The 22309-nt window shown below is 30.7% G+C and overlaps 1 protein-coding gene across 2 annotated transcripts in view; it reads right to left on the minus strand.

Annotated features, from left to right (window-relative positions):
* Positions 1-1405: 1405 nt before the first annotated feature.
* LOC129798163 (nucleolysin TIAR-like) overlaps positions 1406-22309 on the minus strand; it is a 28112-nt gene continuing 7208 nt past the window's right edge. Inside the window, exons 2-3 of one of the 2 annotated variants that reach the window (XM_055841166.1) lie at positions 16849-16936; positions 1406-7959 (exon numbers count right to left, since the gene is read on the minus strand). In XM_055841166.1, the coding sequence (XP_055697141.1) occupies positions 7811-7959; positions 16849-16936 (237 nt within the window). In that variant the 3' untranslated portion in view covers positions 1406-7810. The remainder of the gene's footprint in view (positions 7960-16848; positions 16937-22309) is intronic. The other variant, XM_055841167.1, reaches the window with a different exon arrangement.

The following is a 22309-nucleotide window of genomic DNA, read 5'->3' on the forward strand; positions in this document are numbered from 1 at the left end:
AAAAATTTCATTTTTGGGTCACGGATGATCCAATCGTCCTTAATGGGATAAGCCACACACAACATCAAATTGCAAAAGAACCCGTTTAGAAATTGATAGAACAAGGTCTACCCAAAAAATGTCGCGTAAAATTATTATTTTTTCGATGTTAGGCACGTAACCTGCATTCGAGAATAATTGATTTAGCAAATATGAATATAAAGATCTATTTAAAAGATTTCTCTGTAAATTAAAGTTATTTTAGAAATTGAATCATATACAGAACAAGAGAAATTTCTGAAATTAGGATAAACCATTTAGAAAATTAGATCCATTGTTAAAAAATTTTCTTTTTCCAGGATCCATCTTACATAACCTCAAATTACAAATTAATTCGATTAGAAGATGAGAAAACTGAGAAAATAAGGTTTACTTAGGAAATTTTCTTTATCAAGGTTATGTCGTATGCACCCTCAACTCAAATAATAGAAGAATTTGTTTAGTAAATTAATAGAATAAGGTCTACATAATAAATTTCATGTAAAATAAATTTATTTTCAAGGTTAGATCATACATAACCTCAAATACAAGAATAATACTTTTAGGAAATAGGTGTGATTATGAATAAATCACACTTAATAACGTCCATTTTAGTAAATTCCACCTGAAATTACAGAATAATCCGTTTAGAAAATAAAAAAATACAGTAGATTCTCACTCAATTGGCTCTTTTTCAATTGGGCTACTGTCTTATTCGGATGGCTGGTGCATTTTAAAAAGTTTGTTCATAATTTTTGCGTTTGGTCAAATTTGGCTATTAAAGCAAATATTTTAAAATTTGCTATGATTTTATTTATTATATTTTTTATCGATATTCTTTATCACTGAGGTTTTATGTGGGATTTTTAATGAATTATGAGAATTATGATGTAAATTTTTTATAGGTTATGTTGTTCACGTCAGAAATTCTCGATAAATCGGATGACATTTTTTGCCCCAAATGCTCAATTGGGAGAGAGGGTAGTGTCTACTGAATGCAGACGGTGGCTCATATCTCAAAACTGACGATGAGGATGGTGTTCGTGGATATAGAGGTTAGTTGGTGTTTGATCGAGCAAGTGGAAGCATGGTGCTCCGATTACGGGACCCTTGGGAATGAATAATCAAATATTTCAGAGCTCTTAACAAGAAAAAATACCCACCTCAAAAATTTCACGTATTATGCGATCCTTTTTCAAGGTTAGGTCATACATAACCTCAAATTGCGGAATAATTCGTTAAAAAGATGAGCATATGTGGTTCATTGGGTTTATTTAGAAAATTACGCGTCAAATTGAACATGAAGTTCTTTTACGACATTCTCTTTGAGGTTAGGCCATACCTAACCTCAAATAACCACAATTATCAACCTTATTGAAACAACATCTTTTTGGGCTTTTCCAAATTTTTATTTTATTTCTTTCTTATATCAATGTGCTCTTATTACATTTCATATTTGTATCCTATCTAAAATGTAACTATCATTAATATTCTTACAGTTACTTTTTCATCATCAACTTACTTGCTACAATTCCATCTTCCTTTCAGCACATCTTCACCAAACCTCCTTAGAATCCATATTTATTTCAAAATTCAACTTCCCCAAGCCAATATTTCTCTCTTTATCCATTCTCAATTCATTTCTCAAATATTGTTTTCCTCACGTCCGTCGGGCATTTTATTCATTCATAATTAATTAAAGTTGTATATTGTTTATTATATAAAACATACTTCGACTTACTAAACCACTTCTTCCAAGGTTCTTTTTTTTTAATCTTCTTCCTATATTCATTTGCAAAAAAGATGAGGCAATTGAATATTATTGGTTTTTCTTTCGATCTTTCTATAAAATAAATATTTTTTTCTTCTTTTTTTTATTACTTTCCGTTGATCGACATTCAGTGTTTTCAAGATGATTTTTTTTTAAAAATGTTGTCGAATTGATAGATGCTAAGGACACGTTTTTTTAGGAGTTTCAGAGATTATTTTATCGCGATTAAATGATTTATAGAAAATTAAATATTTTTTTAAAGTGATCAATCCCAAAAGATTTTTTCAATTTTTTTCAAAAAACGTATTTTGAACAAATATTTCTCGTTGTCTGCAGTTGATATGCTATTGGAATGTGACTTAATTTTTTTCTCTATTTTGTTATTAAATCGAATTTATTTTGTGTCCTTTCAACCGATCATCTGAAAGAAAAAAATCACCAAATTCCAAGTTAAAAAAAAAATGACGATAAAGGATCTACCATTTCGTGACTATCAACGGGATCAAAAGCATATATCGTATAAAAATATATCTTCACCCTCAACATATTTTTTTTCTGCAGTCGATTAATTGTTTTCTGCACTAAAATCATGTTTTTCTTCCTTCTTCATCTCGTTAATTAATAAATTATGCAGCGCTTTTTTTAGTGATAATATTCCTCTTCTATCTTTCTCTAATTTCAGCCCACAATTCACTCTCTTCAATAGAATTATTTTTTTCATTTTACTTTATTTTTTTTTTATATTTTGTTTCCCACAACAATCACCCCTAAATATTTTCTTCTGCGGTATTTTTTTTACACAATATCCTCTTGTTTTATTCTCTGTATTTACATAATTCAGTGTTTTTTTGGAAACAGTTAATGATTTTCTTTTTCATAAAATGGAGAATATTTTTTTTGCTTTGATTTGCTTGATTTCACGATTTTTTTTGTCTTCATAATTAATTCCTTTATTTGCTTTCTTCTCTCAACTCTCTATCCTTTTCAATATTTACAAAGATTTTCAGACACTATAAATATTTTTGTCTGATTGATTATATATTTTTTCTCCTTCACTCTTAAACTTAAAATCCATTTTCAATCTTATACGCTTCTTTTTTATTGATTTCCAATCATTTATCTCTTTGAGGGGGAAATTACTAATCAATGAATTTTCAGGTCTTTCATTTTCACTTAAATTTTTCTCTTAATTCAATTGAGATAGAATTATTGTGGAAACACAGCAACATAGAACTTTTTTTTGTGAAAAAAAGAAACTTCCTGCAAACATTGTGGTGGAATTTTCTAAAATCGAGAAGAGCTCTACATTGAGGTTATGTTGAATGTGACATAACCTGCAAGTTTGTGCCATTAAAACTAGAAGTAAACTTATTCCAGTGAAGATTCCCTGCAAATTATTGCTTCAGCCCAAGATCAGTTTTTTTTTGGTTATGTTTCATCTCATAGATAACCACAATTCCAAGGATTTTATTCATGCAAAAACCTATCCCAATTTGCCATAAACCACTCGGGATTATTTATTAATTTCCGTGGCAGCAAACTTGGAGAAAAGAATCCGTTCGGAAAGGATATTAACAATTCTACCAACCAAGAGTGGCCACATTTTTTAGGTTATGAGAGACTAGTATCTTTTAGATTGTTTTCAATTTTGTATTACTGCAATTCATAGTAGAAGGAATCAATTTTCAATTCAAGCAGGATAAATTTTCCTTGGACGTAAGATATTTTGGTTACCATAACCTCAAATACGATGAGAAAATTATTTAAATATACAAGAGATTGTATAGCTAAAAGAAGCGTAAATTCGCAACATAACCTCTTGTACATATTTCTCAACATATTTGAGGCTATGTTATCTTGTATCTTCAAACAGGATCAATTTTCCTTGGACGTAAGATACTTTGGTTACCATAACCTCAAATATGTTGAGGAATTATTTAAATATACAAGAGATTGTATAGCTAAAAGAAGCGTAAGTTCGCAACATAACCTCTCGTACATATTTCTCAACATTTGAGGCTATGTTATCTTGTATCTTTTAGTTTATTTTCAATTTTCCTTTTCCGTTAATAATTATGGCTAACACAGCCTCAAATATGTTGTGGCGTTATTTTACACGGTAAATGTTGCAAAGTCAATTTTACTTTTACAACATAACCTTCCATAGAACTAACTCTCTCAACTTATTTGAGGCTACGGTGGCTCGTAACTCCTAGGTTATTTGTAATTGCCCTTTTCCGGATTATTGTGGCAAACATAACCTTAGATATGTTGTGGAATTTTATATACACGAGAAATGTTGTAAAATAAGATTTATCTTAGCAACATCACCTTTCGTATATTTAATAAAGTTTCTAAACTTATTTGATGTTACCGTAGCTCTTATCTTCTAGTTTGTTTTCATTTTTCATTTTCCGTAAATAATTGTGACAAACATAACCTCAAAAACACCCAACGAAATTCAATTAAGACGGTAGCGTGAAGTGGATAAAATAAGTGATGTATATCTCCGTTCAGCTAAGAATTTCTTTTTGTATAAGAACAATTTCTATTAGGTAGACCTATTTAAAACAGAAATATTCTAGGCTGATCGGATATACATTACATACATTTCTTGCTACTTCTAGTTTATTTTCAAATTTTTAAAAGTCTTTTTTTTAATAAATATAACCTCAATTAGATGAAGAAGTAACCTAAGACGAGAGGTTACAACTTTTTATAAAACACTTTTAAGCAGATAATTGTTAAATTTGAAGAGTGAAATTAAATTTAGAAGCAAAAATATCACTTTTGACCTGAAAATAAGGTAAAAATCGATGTGATATTTTCAAAAATCCGTATTTTTTTGCTTAATATAAAGCTCAAATTTAGGTAGATCTTAAAATATTTTTCCTGAAATCTCCAAAATATTCGAAATCTTCTAATGAAGAAAACTCCAAAAATATGAGGTGACATTTCAAAGTGAGGTTAAGCTGAAAGTCACTTAACCTAAATGAACAATTTAATAAAAGCTCGGACCCTTAGGATTCCCTATTTTACAGCCACTGAAAGAAATCCGAAAAAGTTAAAATAACATTCCGGAAATGTTTTATTTTACCCTGCAGTATTGATCTGAAATCAGAGTAAATATTATGCTTTTAAGGTGTATTAGGGGTTAAAGCTACCCTTTTCCATGTTCATTTTACCCTTAAAAAGTTGTAAAATTAACATTAAAAAATTTTGATATATTTTTACACCAAAAAAGTGTTAAAGTTATGAGGAAAAAAAGTTAATCGCACCCTCGTTTTTTTCTTAGTGTCCAAATTTCAGCATTTGGAAATATAATACAACTATTTAATATATTTCGATGAACATTTCAAAACTCTTTTGGCTGCCAAAATCTATTTTTCTAGGTTATGCTTATTTGTGCTGTTTACTTTTCCCATAACCACAAAATGGTGCAAAAATTCCAGGATTTTTAATATGCAAAATCTCCCACAGAAACATACGAAATCATTTTATAAAGTTTTTTTTAGAATTGTGTTTAGTATGATGCAAAGACTGCATTTTTTAGGTTATGTAATTTCTATACCAATTTATACAAAATAATTTTGTTCTCTATTTTTTAATATTCACAAAAAAATCTATGATAATGAGCCTGATCTATTTATTAACCTAAGAAGTTTCTTAATAATATGTAAGGTTATGCGAAACATAACCATAAAAAAGGTTATGCTTATCGAAAGCATCTCACTCGAAATTTCTGAGAATAGAAGAAATTATTTTTACTAATTTGTTCGTTTCAGAGACTAAGTAAGGTAATCATGAACTCAATAATCATGAAGATATTAGATCCTCTCCATTCTAACCTTACTAAATTTTAAAATATTTTGGATGAATCAGAGAATGACAAGTATTCAGTCACATTCTCTAAATTCCCCGAATAATAAGAAAGTTTTAAAAGTTCCAGATTATCTAATTTAATTCAAATCCCTCAATTATGAATAGAATTTTTAATTTTTAGTTCTTAAATTAGTTCCCAACTGTTCTAAATTACTGATGCAATCGATTGAATTTTTAATTGTCAAATTTATTAGGAAATCTAAGTTGATTTGGAGTGTGGCTCATAGAAAAACGTGACTAATTTTACAATTCAATTTGAAACAGTTGGAAACTGTTTTGGGAATTACACTGGGCTCTTCGATATTTGGGGGATTACGACCGAAAATGTCAGATAGAAACCCATGCGAGGAGGATTTTTTGGCTTTTTTGACAGCTATCACTCGAATATCGGGGAACTCAGCGTACTTTGAGTTCTCAAATTAGTTCCCAACTGTTCTAAATTACTGATGCAGGCGATCGAATTTTTAACTGTCAAATTTATTAGGAAATCTATTAATAGACTTGGTGTGTATTTCATGGAAAGAGGTGCCTAATTTCACAATTCAATTTGGAACAGTTGGAAACTGTTTTAGAAATTACACTGAGCTCTGCGATACTTGGGAGATTGGGTGTATTGTCAAATACTCGTGTATTTGACAGCTGTCAGTCGAATATCTCAGAGCATTGCATGAAATGTAAAAATGCTATCCAATTAACAAAATAGTCAAAATTTAATTGCATTCAGAAAATTTCGCGGTTTTTTATACTCAAAAGCCCGAAAGCATTTTTTGAGGTTAGGATCAACATAACCTCACTTTCCTTTTTTTTTAAGCTAAATAACGAATTACGCCCAATATGTCAGCTTTCTAGCAACTGCCTCATAGTAAACTTTTCTCTGACTGTATTCTATGTCACTATGTTTCCATCATTTACTTGTTAAATACCTTCCAAACTCAATTTTCCTCCAAAATTTGTCCCAAAAAACAAATTATTTTCACACAAAACCACAAAAAAATTGAGTTAATTTAAAAATGTTTAAACTAGGAAAAAAAATTGGGAAATAAATAAAATATTAGCATTGCTGTATTGCCAAAAGGTTTATCATAAATTTTTCTCTGAAATTTCTAAAATAGGAAAAGTTTATTACGCTCGGATTTTTCTTTTTTGCAAAAATAAAAATGCTTGAATATTTTAGCAAAAAAAAAACACACATCCGTTAAATAAAAAATAAAAAGTTCTGACGCGAGAAAAAAAGTGTTTCGAGTGTAATTTTTCTATTTTTAATATATTTCTCCGCTATCTTTAGTTTATTTTTCCTTTTCTTTTTAACATATATCACACATTTCTCAATACCCATTCTCTTTAAAAATCAATGCGCATTTTCCCCCCATGATATTTAGATTTTCTCTTCACACTTTTCTTACCTTTTTTTTTAATTAATTCTTTTGCTTTTTTTGTTAATCCTACGTCTCTCACGTTGAATGTTTGTTTTTTATTTCAATTTTCATTCTATATGCAAAATTATTATTTTTTTCTTTTTATTTTTTAGTTGATTAAATCCAATGTTCCTTATAACATTACAAATGGGAATATTTTCAGTTTTTTTACATACACATTTTGTCCAGTTACGCGCGATTTTTTTTTTTGTAGTTTTTTTTCACCCACAATGGATATTTTCAATAGAACAGCAAAATAAAATTTACTATTTTTTTTAAAAAGAATTTCTGTTTTAGAAATCCTTTTTGCGAGACAAGAAAAAAATGTTGCCTCACCACAAACAACCTGGGAAGAGCATTTTTTTTGACTGAAAAAAATTTTTAGTCATGATTTTTAAAAATAAAAAAAATAAAGGAAATTTTCTTTAAATTTTTTAAAAAAAAAAAATCTGAAATAGAAAAGGATTTTTTGTAATCAAAATGTGTCTTTTTCATTTGGGATATTTCGGCAAAATTCATTAAAAAAAGATACTTTTCATGAGAAAATACTTTTTTTTTCTTCTTCAAAAAGTATAAGTAGCAATAATTGTACAAGTTTTTTTGTTTTTTTAATATCTTTTGCTTTTTGATAGCTTTTGTGGACAGAGTGAGAGCCCTAAAATGAAAATTTCTATCTCTTAATCCTCTTGGTTGTTTGTGCTGTATCCTCAGTGTTGAGTTCGTCTCATTGTGTCTGATACTGTGGCATCGCCGTATACATGATTTGAGGCTGATTGGCAGCGGCCCCATTGGTGGCCGTCACACTCTGTACCGTGGGGACTCCCATATACATCGTATTGGCCGGCTGGACCATGCGATATGCTGAAAACATATCTGCAAGTGTTAGCACATTTTTAACCATGCATCCACAATTATTTTCTTCTTTATATTTTCTTTTCTACAAAAAATCATATTGCTACTTCTTTTATTTTCTTCATCACTCCTCCCCATCTCAACACTTCAGACTCTTCAAATCTTCATCTTTTGCTCTTCTTCTTCTTCCTACATCTACAGAGCACTTTAGCACAAGAAGTCAAATCCGGTTGATTCTCAAACCTCTCCCCAATGTAGGTCACAAGGTCGCAAACATATCTTCTTTTATTTTATTTTATTCTTTTTTTTATTTAAAATACATTTACTCCAAATTCAACAAATACGTATACACATATTCCTTCTATCGCATTCTCTTTTACAACTATTTGCTCTACAACTTTATTAGTATTTTATTTGGTCAATAAAATACTAATTCACTTTTATTTGCATGTGATTTGAACAGAAGGGAGTTATACAGACAGAAAACCAACTTTGTCGCACAGTCCACACTAAAGTCAGCAGATTCCCTGTTCGGACTTCAAATAACAACAACAAAAAACTAATAGAGCGAAATTCGATCGTCCAGACTCTTTGATAGTTATATACTTTCTTGTAGATTAATTAAACCCGCGAGTAAGTATTTTATGCTTCATTGGCGTTATTTCAAGCGGCAAATATTCTTTGAAGATGCTTTTGTTTTAGTAACTGGAGATTTTTTTTTCGATCTTCAGTGGCTTCAGTAGCGTCTTAAGGATGTTCTTTTTTTGCTTATTCATTTGCGTCATTCAACGTGATCTTTAAATTTCAATTATACCGTCGTTGGTAAGTTCCATTGAATCTTCCTAATTCAAGAAATTATTTTCGAAATTCTCAAGTCGAATATCTTGGAAATCTGGATCACGAATAGAAGGAGGTAGGGCTAAATATATTGAAAACGCAATTTTTCGCATACTTCTAGGATAGCTGGGCTTTGACGTAGGAGTTAATGGAATACTTTCACGCATGCATTACTTTCAAAAACAAAAATTTTCAGTATGAAACATAATTATTTAGGAATTGTCCTGTATATTTTCAGTTAATCAATCCTCAAGGGAAACTAAAGCTGTCTTCAGACTAGAGGTTTAGCCTAGTTCTCGAAGGCCTCAAAATAATAAATAGCAATCAATTTTGTTTGTTTTTACAGAATCTAATAGGTCATTTGTCCCTAATAATCCAATTCTAAGTTAACTTTTTTCATAAAAACTTGATTAATAATAAATTAGAGAACTTAAGCCATATGACTAAGTCTGAGGTCTGAAGCCCGTATAACGGAACATAGTTGTTTTGAATAAAATTCATATTCGTTTGGCAAATGCCTCCTGAAAGAAAGTTCAGCTTCGTGATACTGCTCCAACCTCTCTTACCGCAGATGAGGGTAACTTGGCCTCCGAAGGTGAATTTGCCCCTGCTGCTTGTATTTAATTCTAGCACTGAAGGATGGTCTTCATCGATTCGATTTTCCACATCCGATCATTGAAGACCATTCCTAAGAAGTGCTAGAATTAGAGAAAAACTTACGAACGGAAGGGGTCAATGTCACTCTCGGAAGCCAAAGCTACCCATATCTAAAGTACCGTCGTTGCAGGTGACTTTCCGCTTGTAGGGTGTCTTTACAATCTGCTGTCTGTATTCTAGGACTTATTGATGATCTTCGCCGATCCGGTCTACCATGGCAAAGTATATAGGCATATCTCATCTACTAAGAAACGTACAAGGATCCGCAAAAAAGATACTTGAATGACGTTTCTATATCTGGCATTTTGAATAACTTTCAAAACCAAAAATTCGGTCGATTGAGCTAAAATTTTAGTATGTTGTAGATGATACCAAGACCTTTTCAAAATATATTTATAATCCGACCTAGGCCAAGGGATTGTCTGGAAACAGAGACTCCAAGTTCTAAATTTTGACACTCTTATGAATACAGAACTACGGGGCGCTTCCCTTAAGGCATCTACAGACTAGGAGAAATTTCTTTAAAAAATGCACTTTTAAAGATAATTTTCCTTATCCTTGTAGACAGACGCGTCAGAATTTTTTAAAAAAGGCAATTTTTTACGAAAATTGCTTCTAGTGTGTAGACACCATTATTCAAGCCATCACAATAAAGACAGCGCTATTGTTAGGTGATAGGACTAATAAACAAAAAAAAAACAAAAAAATTTATGTTTTTGCTTATGACATCATATTATTTGAGGATCTGAAAAACAGTTGTTGCAAGGATTAAAAAATAAAATAATAAATATATGATTTTTCCGTTTATATATTTTTAATTATGTAAAAGTAAATAAATATATAAAATAAAAGCCTCAAAAAGTTTAGCGCTTACTGAAACATTTCGTTTAGGTCTTAAATATTCAAGATTAAAAGTATGGATATTTCAAAATTTTAAACTTTAACTCTCTGTATCTAGGTAAATACTTGATGTATATTGGAACATAAATACGATCTGAAAAGGCCTTGACATCAGCTACAACATACTAAAATTTCAGCCCAATGAGACCAGTTTTAGGTTTTGACAGTTATTCTCTCTCTCTCTCTCTTGTTTTACGTTTTGGCTGTCAGACTCAATCAGGTCCATATAGCCATTTCGCTCACTCTTATTTACATATGAGTTCCATCTGTTTCTTTTTTTTCCCATATGTTTATTCCGCTCATCTCTCCCTATCATTGTTCTTTTTTTGCTCCCTTATCTGTTATCATACTTCCTTCTTGATATTTTTGCGTTCAGTTTGTAGCTTTTAAGGACGGTGAAAAACTGTTTTCCAATTATTCACCGGACGCGCTTCGATCAAGGATCGAACCGAGGGCCTCTGCGTCACAAAGCCAACACTTTGCCCATTGAGCTACCGAGGCCCCTTGACAGTTATTCAAAATCGCGGACAGAAACGTCAAATCAAGATGGTGACCACGTCACCCGTAGTTCCAGAGTTTGGTCACCAACGCTAAGGCGGTAGTGGACACAATATAAAGAAAAGAAATTTCCGTTTTTAGGAATTATTGCGCTTTTAAAAGATTTGTCGATGAATAAAATATTTTTCCATCTCTCTTTATGCGAAAAAATAGCATTTTCAATATAATGCCAGGCCAATGTAGCCCCACATCCCCCCAACCGCCCGAAATTCATTTTAAACCTAAAGGAAGAGTTTCAAAAGTTTTAAATTAAAGTTTTGGTAAGTTTTCATCAAGAAGTCGTTCGAACTTTAAATTGATTTGTTTCGCGTTGTACGAAATTTCAAATTTTAACCTATATCCGAAAACCGATGATTACGATATTTGCCCAAAATTAATTTTATTGGACGTCAAAATACAACCGACGACACGATGCAAATTAAAAGTATCGTAAAATGGTAAAGCTTTTTAGAAGTTTAGTAAATTTGCAACTTAGTACACGAAAACTTTGAATTGCAAAAAGACTAAGAAACGATTTTCGAAATTCCTCAGACGAATATATTCGATAGTAATCACAAATATAATAGCCATGCGTAAATCGTTTCACTGACCGTCCAACTATCGATAACATTTTGTTGTAAAATTCTTTATATAAATATCGCGATCACAAATGCGATAACTGGACAGTAATTTAAAACTAACATTTTCACGGTGAATAAACAGCCTGATAACTTAGCGAGGGTTGTCACTATTTTTCATACAATAAATGAATATGATTTTTATTTTATTTTGAGGTTGGATAATTTTTAAAAGGAATATCACAAAAATTTTTGAGGTTAAGTTGATTAAATCAAATTAAATCTTTTCTCATACTTTTTCTGTAATAAAATAAATAGCCACAATTCTATCATAAAAATGTGTTTGAACAGAAGAGGTTTTATATAAAGCATTATTAAGTAGAAGACACTGAAATAACATAACCTATTCTGAGGAACTAGGTTTATAACGCTATTTGTTAAATGATTGCGATTGACGAATGACCTCGATTATTCTAATTTAACGAAACTTTTTGATATATATTAATTGAAAGAATATAATTAAAACAAAATTTTAACAAACAGCAGTACAAATATTTTCCTTAAAAGTAGGTTATGTTATTTTGAGGTTATTATTTTGAACAATTCTCCAAACATAACCTCTTCTGTCCAAGTTTGTTTTGCAATGAAATTGTAATTATTTATTTAATAATTTTGTAACAAAAATTAAATTCCTCTTGAGATATCTGCGTATGCCGCCGTCTTTATCACTCACTTTACCGAAAAAAAAATCGTAAAGTAAATCGTGATAAATCGAGGTAAATAAACATAACCTCCAAGAGCTCATTTTCTATTTATGTTTAAAAAAAAATAAGTAAATTCAAGTTGAAACTTTCATTGGACTTTAGAATGGCATGTGCGCTAAAGGGCTAAATTCAATAACTTCAAACTATCATAAATAGACTAATGATAGTAAATTAATCAATATTTCCACGCAAAGGACTCAAATAATATCCGCACATCGCAATAAAGTATAATCCGCATTTTTTACTATGAAAATATGAATACAAAAAAATTATGTTCAAATTGCACGACACAATAAAATCAATCATTTGCAGTGCAACAGTGTTACAATGCTGCTAAAAATATTTATGGGAGAAATTGTGAAGAGAATGCAAATGACTTCCTCCTCCCCAAAGACCCCAAATGGACAATGGACTCAGCAGCAGAGGTGTGAGAATCCCAGATGCGACTCCTACATAATTTTCTATAAATACGTCATTTCAATTTTCCTTTTTTTTTCTACTTCTTCTTGCTCTCAAATTAAAAGACCATTTGTCTCACGAATTTTCCACACAAGTTGAAGAAATTCATTTCAGAGACCAATATGTGAAAGTATTTTCGTGGAATTTTCCTTCTTTGTCTGCTAATTTTATCTTAACCTTGCACAAAAGGGTTCATCAAGTTGCAGAAACTTGTACCGGTAAACACTGGAACTTCAACTAATTTTGTTTATCTTCATGCGTTTATAATGAATGTAGAAAACACAATTACTTCTTTTATTGAGCAAGTGTTTAACACATTAGCATATTCAAGCGAAATTCCATTTATAGTCGTCTCACTCGCTCTCAAATGCAATTTTGAAAACATATTTTTAAAACAAAACTAATGCGCTACGCCTCATTGCAGTCCTTTTATTTATTTAAGATTTATGTATTCTTACCTCTCCATTCAATTACATTAAAATGAAGTCTTTACACTTTCATTTTTATATTATTACGGCGTTGTCACACTTGCGCATTAAAATTTTAATGTGATTCACATTAATTGTCGCTTGTGAGCGTCCAAATATGTTATTTGTGTCTTTGAGTCACTTAATATTTGGGATTTTTCTATTTATTGATAAAGAAGTGGACTTAGCCTGCAAAAATAAGTTTAAATTTTCCTAAAGCATAAATATTTTTCACATTAAAAAATTAAAGAGAAAATCGCATTAATTTTTCGCATTAATGCTATAAATCAATTTATTTCAAATTTTGCGGGTTAAGTCTACCTTTTTATCAACAAATAGATCAATTTTTGAATATGAAATGATACAAACACACAAATTACACATTTGGACTCTCACCAACGACAATTAAAGTAAATCATATTAAAATTTTAATGTGCAAGTGTGATAACACAGTTAAACAAGAAATCTCTATTCTGATGTGAGGTTATGTTGTTAAAATTTAGGAATTTGTGGAATAAACATTAAAAAAAATAAAAAAATAGTAGGGTAAGTGTGCTAAATTCCGGCCAGCTTGCAATTCCGGCCACATTTTTTTGTTTTTCGAATATCAATGAAGTTTTAGTTTTTGCATACTCATTGTCAGTTCGACGAGTAAGATGATCTGAAAGAGACATTGGAAGAATTCCGGAAGGGCAAGGAACTATGAAAATGAAAGTGGCCGAAATAGGCCACAAATGCATTGTCTACATTTTTATTCATTTTAAAAAGTATTAAAAATGATTTTAGAGAAAATAAAGGCGATACCCTGTCTACAAGGTTCCAAGAAACACCCCTTATAAAAATGTAACAAATAAATTCAATTTATATTAAAAATAATTCCATTTCCAACTTGAGACTTTGGAGCTTGCATGTAACTATGCCGAAATTTTGCACACTTACCCTAAAAATCATAGCTTCTCTTTCAATTTGGCATTATTTGGGATATTTTTGAACATTAGAAGAATTGTGAAGTTTATTTAATTTGAAATTTGTAGGTTATATTTAGCATAACCTCACATTTCGAAATAACTTTTTAGGTGAATAAAATAATAAAACCTTCTATGGAGAGGAAAAAATCCAAAATTGTGAATCTGGATTTATTATGGAAAATATAGCCGTGGGATAATTAAACAAGTTTTTGAGGTTAGAATTTTAGGCATATCGATAATAAAATAAAAAAAAAAAACAATATTTTAAAATTGTTTCTCGTAATAAAAATAATCAATTAAATCCATTTTTCACATTGTATTAAAAATTTTCAGTGAAGAACATTGCAAAAAAGAAAAATAGGGTTATTTTGAAAATTGAGGTTAAGTACGATACATAACCTCAAAAAAGAAAATTTCAAAGTTTAATTTGAAGCGTAAAATTCGTAATAATTAAAAATCTCAGAGCCAATTTTTTAAACGCGCACCCGCGCGCCGTTTATAGTGGCCGTAGAGAAATCAACTCACACAACCCGTAGATTAAATTCGTTCTGTACCGACTCCGTTATAACATAAAGTAATCGTTGCACGTACTGAAGAATCTTCAAGGTTTGCAAATCGATTTATGTCGGCCACTAAAGAGCTGACGTGTGCAAGGGCGAGTTTCAAAAATTAGCCCTCTTATGTTTCGTGAATCTTACATAATTTAAAATTCGTGTTTTGAGGTTAGAACTTTATTAACCTAATCAATAACTGTTGCAAAAAGGTTTTTAGATTTTTAGGGTTAAGTTCAGTCGTAATTTAAAACTATAAACAAACTACAAATAATTCCGCTGCGGCACAAGGAAATTGGTCGATTTTTTTATTTAACTTTAAAATGAATTAAATTCTAACCTCAAAAACTTATAATTCTCGCCATTTAAAATGTTTGTGACATTTTTTTTGGAAGAATTCCCTAATGTTGTCTACACACTAGAAGCAATTTTCGTCAATAATGTCCCTTTTTTTAAATTCTAATGTTTCTGCCTACAAGGATAGGGAAAATTTTCTTTAAAAAGGCATTTTTTTTTAAAGAAATTTCTCCTAATGTGTAGAGACCAAGAACGAGACACGAGACACAAATTTATGATTCATAGAGGAAATTGCATTTTCTTAACATCAAATTCTAGACCAACTCTTCATAGCGTCTAATTTTTTTTTTTCAACTAAGAAATTAATTAGCAAAGTGAGGTTATATTGCACGCAACCTAAAAGTAAGCTTTACAAAATTCGAGTAGAGTGAACTTTAGAATTCCCTCAAGTAAAAAAAATTACTTTTAAAATTTATTTGAAGAATAATTTAAATTATTTAAAATATTTGAAGAGTTTTCAATTTATTTTGACATGTTTTTTATTCTAACCTTACTATATTTTAGTGTATTAATAAAATTAGGTTATGTTAGAAGTGACATAACCTAGAAAGGCTCAGATTTAGTGATCGAAACTTTGAAAATTCTTGTTGTTCTTTTAAGTGTTTTTCACAATTATTTTATAGAGCTAAATTATATTACGTTAATGCCCAGTTTCCTTTAGAAATATACGAAAACCGTAAACCAAGGTAGCCTCATAGCTCAAAGTAGCCCGAACTTCTCCTCTTTAAGATTTTGGACTGGAAAATGTATATTTCGCTGTTTAAAAAATGCCCAGCCCTTACCTTCTCTGCCACTTGTGTTAAAATATCAATTTCCCATCCACTCCTCTTAGCAGAATGTTTTATTTGAGGTTATGTGGAAAATATTCTCAATTATCATATAAATTATTGCCTAAATTAAAAACTTGAGAACTATTTTGTTCAATAGGAAAGAAAACAGCGTCATGATATCAAAATATTATGACGTAACTTTTATAACCTCACTTTTCCTTGATAAAAAGCTAATTAGAATACTCTTTTTCTGTTGATTTTTTGTAACAATCTGTCCCTATTTATTACTGCTATTTTTTTTTAGTCAGTTATTTTAGAATAATCCTTCTGTCAGTCTCGTAAAGATTGTTTTATAAATTGAAATGTTCAAAATTGAGGTTATGTCATTTTCAAAAATTCCAATTCCGATATTTTAACGATGCAAATGAGGTTACCGGGTAATTTAAAAAGAAAAAAAATACTTCCAGTGTAAAAATTTAGAAACTGAATTTCAAATAAAAATATAATAATAAAAGTACATCGTTTGCTGTTTTGATGAACCCCTTGACAATTTACTATTTTGACTCCTCGCAAGCCCACTGTAAAACTTGCATTTGAGCAAAATGCAATTAAATATAAATTTCTCGACTTTTCCATCAAATTTCTGGTGTTCAACTTGCATGTTTTAATCGACAAGCTACCAATGTTTTTTTTCTCTCACTCCTGCCTCTACTTCTCACTCAAAAACAGATAAATTTTCTGTAAATTCTCTCCATTAGTTCATCATGCAAATCAAATTAACTAATGTAAGAAAAACAAAAATCAAACATTGTTAGGAGCATGCAAAAGTGTGAACAAAATACTTCATCTCAATTAAATTATGATAAAAATTGAAAATTCAGTAATTATGTATCATTTCCGCGTCTGATTCTTGTAAGAAAAATTATGTGAACGAAATAAAAGGGAAAAAAATATCTACCACTTTTTTTTCAGAGACAAGAAAATTCGCTTTTTTTTCTCTCAAAATAAAAATCCGGAAATCATAAAGAGATAGAAAATATTACTGAGGTGGATAGTAATAAGTACCTCCGGCTCCTTGCTGTGGACTCGTGTAGGCATAGGGATAGTAGCCCTGTTGCATGTACTGCGCTGGCATCTGTGCCGCAGGATATCCCTGAAAAACAAAAAACAAAAAACAAGAAAAAACCTTTAGAAAATGGACATTGCAAAAGAATTGTTTTCTTTATTACAATCACACATTCTGACGACAATTTAAAAGGCTCATTTATCAATTAGTGCAATTAGGCGAGTTGGGAAAAACTTGACCATTTCTGCTTACACTACTCTCAAAGTTTATTGTTCTTCTTCTCACCCAAAAACTGATTTATCGTAAATGCAAAGAAAAGTTTTGAACTGGGAAAGTAAAGAGTCAAAAGAGCGAGAGAGAGACAAAGAAAGAGCGAGATGTTAATAACAAAGTTTGATATTTTTCATTTAATCTCTTCCAGATTTGCTCGTACTCTAAAGATAATGCATGATATGGACGGCTCAAAATAAGACTCGAACAATTCGAATTTTCGTAAAATAAAATCGGTTTTTCGCTTTTTGGGTAGGGTAGCGGCATTAAGTTTTGCAGCTTCGTAATATTGCAGCTTCGTAAAAGTTGATTTTTCTCCAAGTTACTAAATGAATTTCATCCATGGTCATATATTCTCATAGCTAGTCAAACATTTCACATTTCTTGACAAACTTGGGAGCCTAGACTTTTTTTCTTTGGACAGAAAGGTAGAAATAAAAAGTAGGCCTAAAATCATAATTCTGATGTGTAATATTTTATGCATTTTTCCACAAGACACTTGACTTTTCGCAAAAAAAAAACAACTATTCCAAGTTATAGAGGGTTTATCAGGGTTAACCCATTCCTTACCATGGTATTATACATCATACACAAATTGAGTGATTTTAGATTTTTTATTCTTGGGCAATTTTTTCCGAATTGCTGTCGGGAATGGTTTTTTAGTGATTTTAGTTCTTCAATCACTTGGGAAAAATAGTCCGACAGAGATGAAAATACATTTTGTTATTGTTTTCTTGCTTCGCGGAAGGTCATGCAAAATTTTTGCTCAAAATGTGGCGAACGGAAAATACGACATCCCGTCGAATTTGTTGAATTGGCCTTCATTCTTTTTCCTGATTTGAATTCTGATTGTCAATTTGTTTTCTTGGATAGTTACTTTATCTAAAGCAATAGAGTTTGTAATGAATTAATGTACAGAATTTAAATTCAGTGACCGTTAAGACGTGTGTTTGACAGGAGCTTCCCGCGCCCCTTAATAGGTAATTTTTTTTTCTTTTCAAAAAAAAACATCTATTAATCTGTAGGAAACTAATCCCAAAATATGAACATTCTATCTCAAGTATTTCTGGTATATTGACTGAATGGGTTAAAAAAAATCAGTAAAAAATTAAATTTGTCGGTAAAGTCAAATTTGGTCAGTAAAAAATTAAATATGGTTAGTAAAAAATTTAAAAAAAAAATCGGAAAAAATGAATTTTGGTCAGTAAAAAGTCAAATTTGGTCAGTACATTTTTTTAAAGCAGTAAAATGTGAAATTTAATCAGTGGAAAATTAAATATGATCAGTGAATAATAATAGTCAATAAAAAACTAAAAGGAAATCAATAAAAGTTAAAACTTTGCATATCCGGATAAAAAGTATTGCACGTTTTGTATTGTGGAAACTTCGTATTTTAGTACATTTCGTATTTTACCATTTCGTATTTCATATTTCGTCTTTCCTAAATTTTGTACAAAAAATTAAACAGGTGCTACTGATAACTTTCCAAAGCACAGAAAATTTCATTTTTACTGATCAATTTTGATTTTTCATGGCCAAATTTGATTTTTGACTGACCAAATTTGACTTTTTACCGACCAAATTTGACTTTTCTCCTATCGAATTTGATTTTTTAAGGCTCCGGCACACCTTTTAGATCTGTCAAATTTCATGAAATCAAAATTCACTTCTTTTTCTTTCTTAAAAGACTTGCATAAGTCTACCCCACTCTTTCGGTCTCTAAATTGGACTGAACCAAATTTAATTTGGTGTAATGTTTAAAAGAAGAAGGAGAACAGTGCGAAAGAATAGGACACACATATGCTAAACTTTTAAGAAAGAAAGGGATGTGAATTTTGATTTTATGAAATTTGACCGATTTAAAAGGTGTGCCAGAGCCATTACTGACCAAATTTAATTTTTTACCGATTTTTTTAAAGTTTTTTACTGACCATATTTTATTTTTTACTGACCATATTTTATTTTTAACTAACCACATTTTATTTTTTATGGCTCGGGTACACCTTTTAGAACAGGAAAATTTTATGAAGTCGAAATTCGAAACCCTTTCTTTCTCACATATTTTGGATATGACTATCTCATTCTTTCACATACCAAATTCGATTAAGCTAAATTGAATTTGGAGTGATGTTTTAGAGAAGAAGAAGAGTACGAGAGAATGAGATAGACATATGCAAAACATGCGAGAAAGAAAGGGATCCGAATTTCAACTTCATGAAATTTTCCTCATCTAAAAGGTGTGCCAGAGCCATTACTGACTAAATTTAATTTTTTACTGACCAAAAAGTCGGAGCCCTTTTTTTCCTGGGACCAAAAGGAAAAATAAAAAATAGTCCTAAAACCGTAATTCTGCGGATGTGTAATATTTTATGTATTTTTTCACACTTCAAGTGTCTTTTCGAAGAAAAACAGCATTCCAAGTTATAGAGGGTTTATCATGGTTAATGTTTTTCTGTGAAAATCTTTTGCTCGAAGTGGGTCATTTTTGTGGGTGGAAGAAAATTCACAAAAAGGGGACAGATAATCCTATAGATAAGCGTAACGGACGGACGAACAGACGGAAAAACAGCGTGACATCTCTCTCAAAAATTGTCTGAAATGCGAAGATATGTTGTGAAAAATGGCCCTCGGAAAGTGGAAATTTTGGAGGATGAAAAAGTCGAGGGATTGCAGCAGACTCTCGCTCAATCGAGCGAAAAATTTTGTTGACAATTTTCACATTTGATTTTTAAGCAAATTTGCTCAAATTAGCTGTAGTTCCTTTTGTTTTATCATGATTTTTCATAATTAAGCGTTTTTTTTTGTAGAATTTGCAATGACTTTGACGCCCGAATCTCTCGATAAATCAGATGACATTTTGCCCCAAATGTCCGATTGAGAGAGAATCTACTGTACACGGTAAAAACTTTTAGACACTGACCAAAATATGGGAACAAGTTTTCCTTGTAACAATTTTTTTTGGAATCGATTTACACCTAGAAAAGATATGTTTTTGTTCCAAAAAGTTTTCTTTATAGTTTTGTTATGAAATGCAGTTACAATTTAGTTAGAGTTTCCTTTTGGAACCGTTTTGATACAGTGGAATGTCTGCAAATTTGAGTTGATTTCGTTTTATACAAATTTGTTTCTGAAATTTGGAACAGAATTTGTTGCACTCGGCTCTTTTGTTCCCATTGTCAGGAACAAATTGGTACATATTTTTTATAACAATATTATTCCTACATCTGTAACATATTTGTTCCAAAAATTTTCGGTGTCCGTGGACGAGGTAATTTTTGGAACAAAATTGTTACACATATGGGGAATCTTTTTGTTCCCATTGTCGGGAACAAATCCGTGTAAGTGATTTCGTTTTACAGTTAAGGCCTATACTTCAGTCGAGATGGATTTCGGTGGCGAAAGTTCATAAAGAACATCAAATAAAAACCAACTTAAAGGTGTCTACACATTGGGAGCAATTTTCGTCAAAAATTGCGTTTTTGACAGAAATTTGACGTTTCCCCCTACAACGCTGCAGGGAATTTCCTTCAAAAAAGCAATTTTTGACAAAAATTGCTCCCAATGTGTAGAGGCCAAAAGAGTGTTTCATAATCAGTTCCAATCAATTCGAGCATTCGGCGAATTACTCTTTGTCATTTCCATTTTATTTTATTTTGCTTTCAAAGGGGTAGTTGTTCCATTTTTCCTGAACCATGCGTTGTACAACTAATTTTCCTTTCATTAGAAAATATATACGTAGTCAGCTCAAAATTATCGCTATCTCACTCACGAAAGAAAGTAAATTCACTCAGCAAAAATTATATCGTTCCGTTAGAAGAAACTCCAAAAGGCAGAGGAGAAAACTAATAAATGACGCTTCTTACGACACATAATTGTAGCGAAGACAGCGAAAAACCCTTAAGAAAGCTTTTGCTTATCAGCTGTCGACTAACAGCGGCACATATACAACAATTCCCAACAAGTCAAATACTTCACCTCAAGATTAATCCCAAAACATGGCTAATCGTTGGAATAAGCTAAATGAAAGAAAAAATTGAGAAGAGAAGAAAAAAAAACAATACTCCGCGATGTGGAAAAACGCTCCAAAAATTACTGTACATTTCGGCAATCATCAAGATGAGAATAAAATATTCTAAGGTCATTCGCGTGCATGAATAACTTTGTTTTGTCACCGGGATCATTTTACCCAAAAAAAGATATCGATGGATGAGAATTAATTTTTTTGGGACGAGTTCTCTCTAATTTTTATTTCACTCCCCGAAAAGCCGAATTCTCTCTTTCTCACCAACTTTTAAAATTCAACTCAAATCTATGTAGAGCAAATACAAGTTTTTCGTCGAATTGATTTATATCTGACAGGTAGAAGAGAAGAAAAATATATAAACACGCAATTATACATAATTAAAGAATGTTCAAAATTCTCAACAGAGAGAGCAACAACAACTAAAATTATTTTATACCTCTTTCTCTACCTGTTTGTTTCTCATCTTTCTTTGGCATCTTGCAACATTGCTAAACACGAGTCTCGGATGAAATATTTCACTGTGACACTTTCCATCAAATTTTTTTTATGATTGTTTTTTTTTATTGGTCAAATTTCTCTAAATTGGATATTCATTCTTTTAAAACACTTCAAATTTCTCAGTGATTCTCTATTCTCTCAGTCAGAGTATTTGATAAAGCACTGAAAAATCTTTGTTCTCAACATCGTTTTAGTGTGAGTCAAATGCCGGATATAGATACAATTTTACCACTTAGATTACAAGTAGATTCGATTTTGATGATAAGAACTCATTACAAGTCTCTTTCGTCGCTTCAAAACAATACAAAGTTTGCATATCAGTTCAAGTTTTCATAGTTTCAAAGTTCTAGGCGCTAAATCAATTACAAACAGTTAATTTTTCTTTCAATCCTGAATAAATAATTTAAATTTTAAATATTCAATTAATAATTTAATGATAAAGAGGATAAAAGGATCATGATGAATTCCTGTATGAAATTTCTGGAATTTTTCAACTGATTTTCGCAAAAACTGTTTTAATCGTTTTAATATTAAAGACCCTTAATATTGCAGGATACATAAAATACCCATAATTCCCATTTATGATGGAAAAATTTATGAGACACTTTTAGCACAAAAATACCCTTTGTTTTTAAATGGTAAATGAAAGGTAATAAAAAGTTTGATTG

Source organism: Phlebotomus papatasi, chromosome 1 (genome assembly GCF_024763615.1).
Source record: "Phlebotomus papatasi isolate M1 chromosome 1, Ppap_2.1, whole genome shotgun sequence".
Taxonomy (NCBI): domain Eukaryota; kingdom Metazoa; phylum Arthropoda; class Insecta; order Diptera; family Psychodidae; genus Phlebotomus; species Phlebotomus papatasi.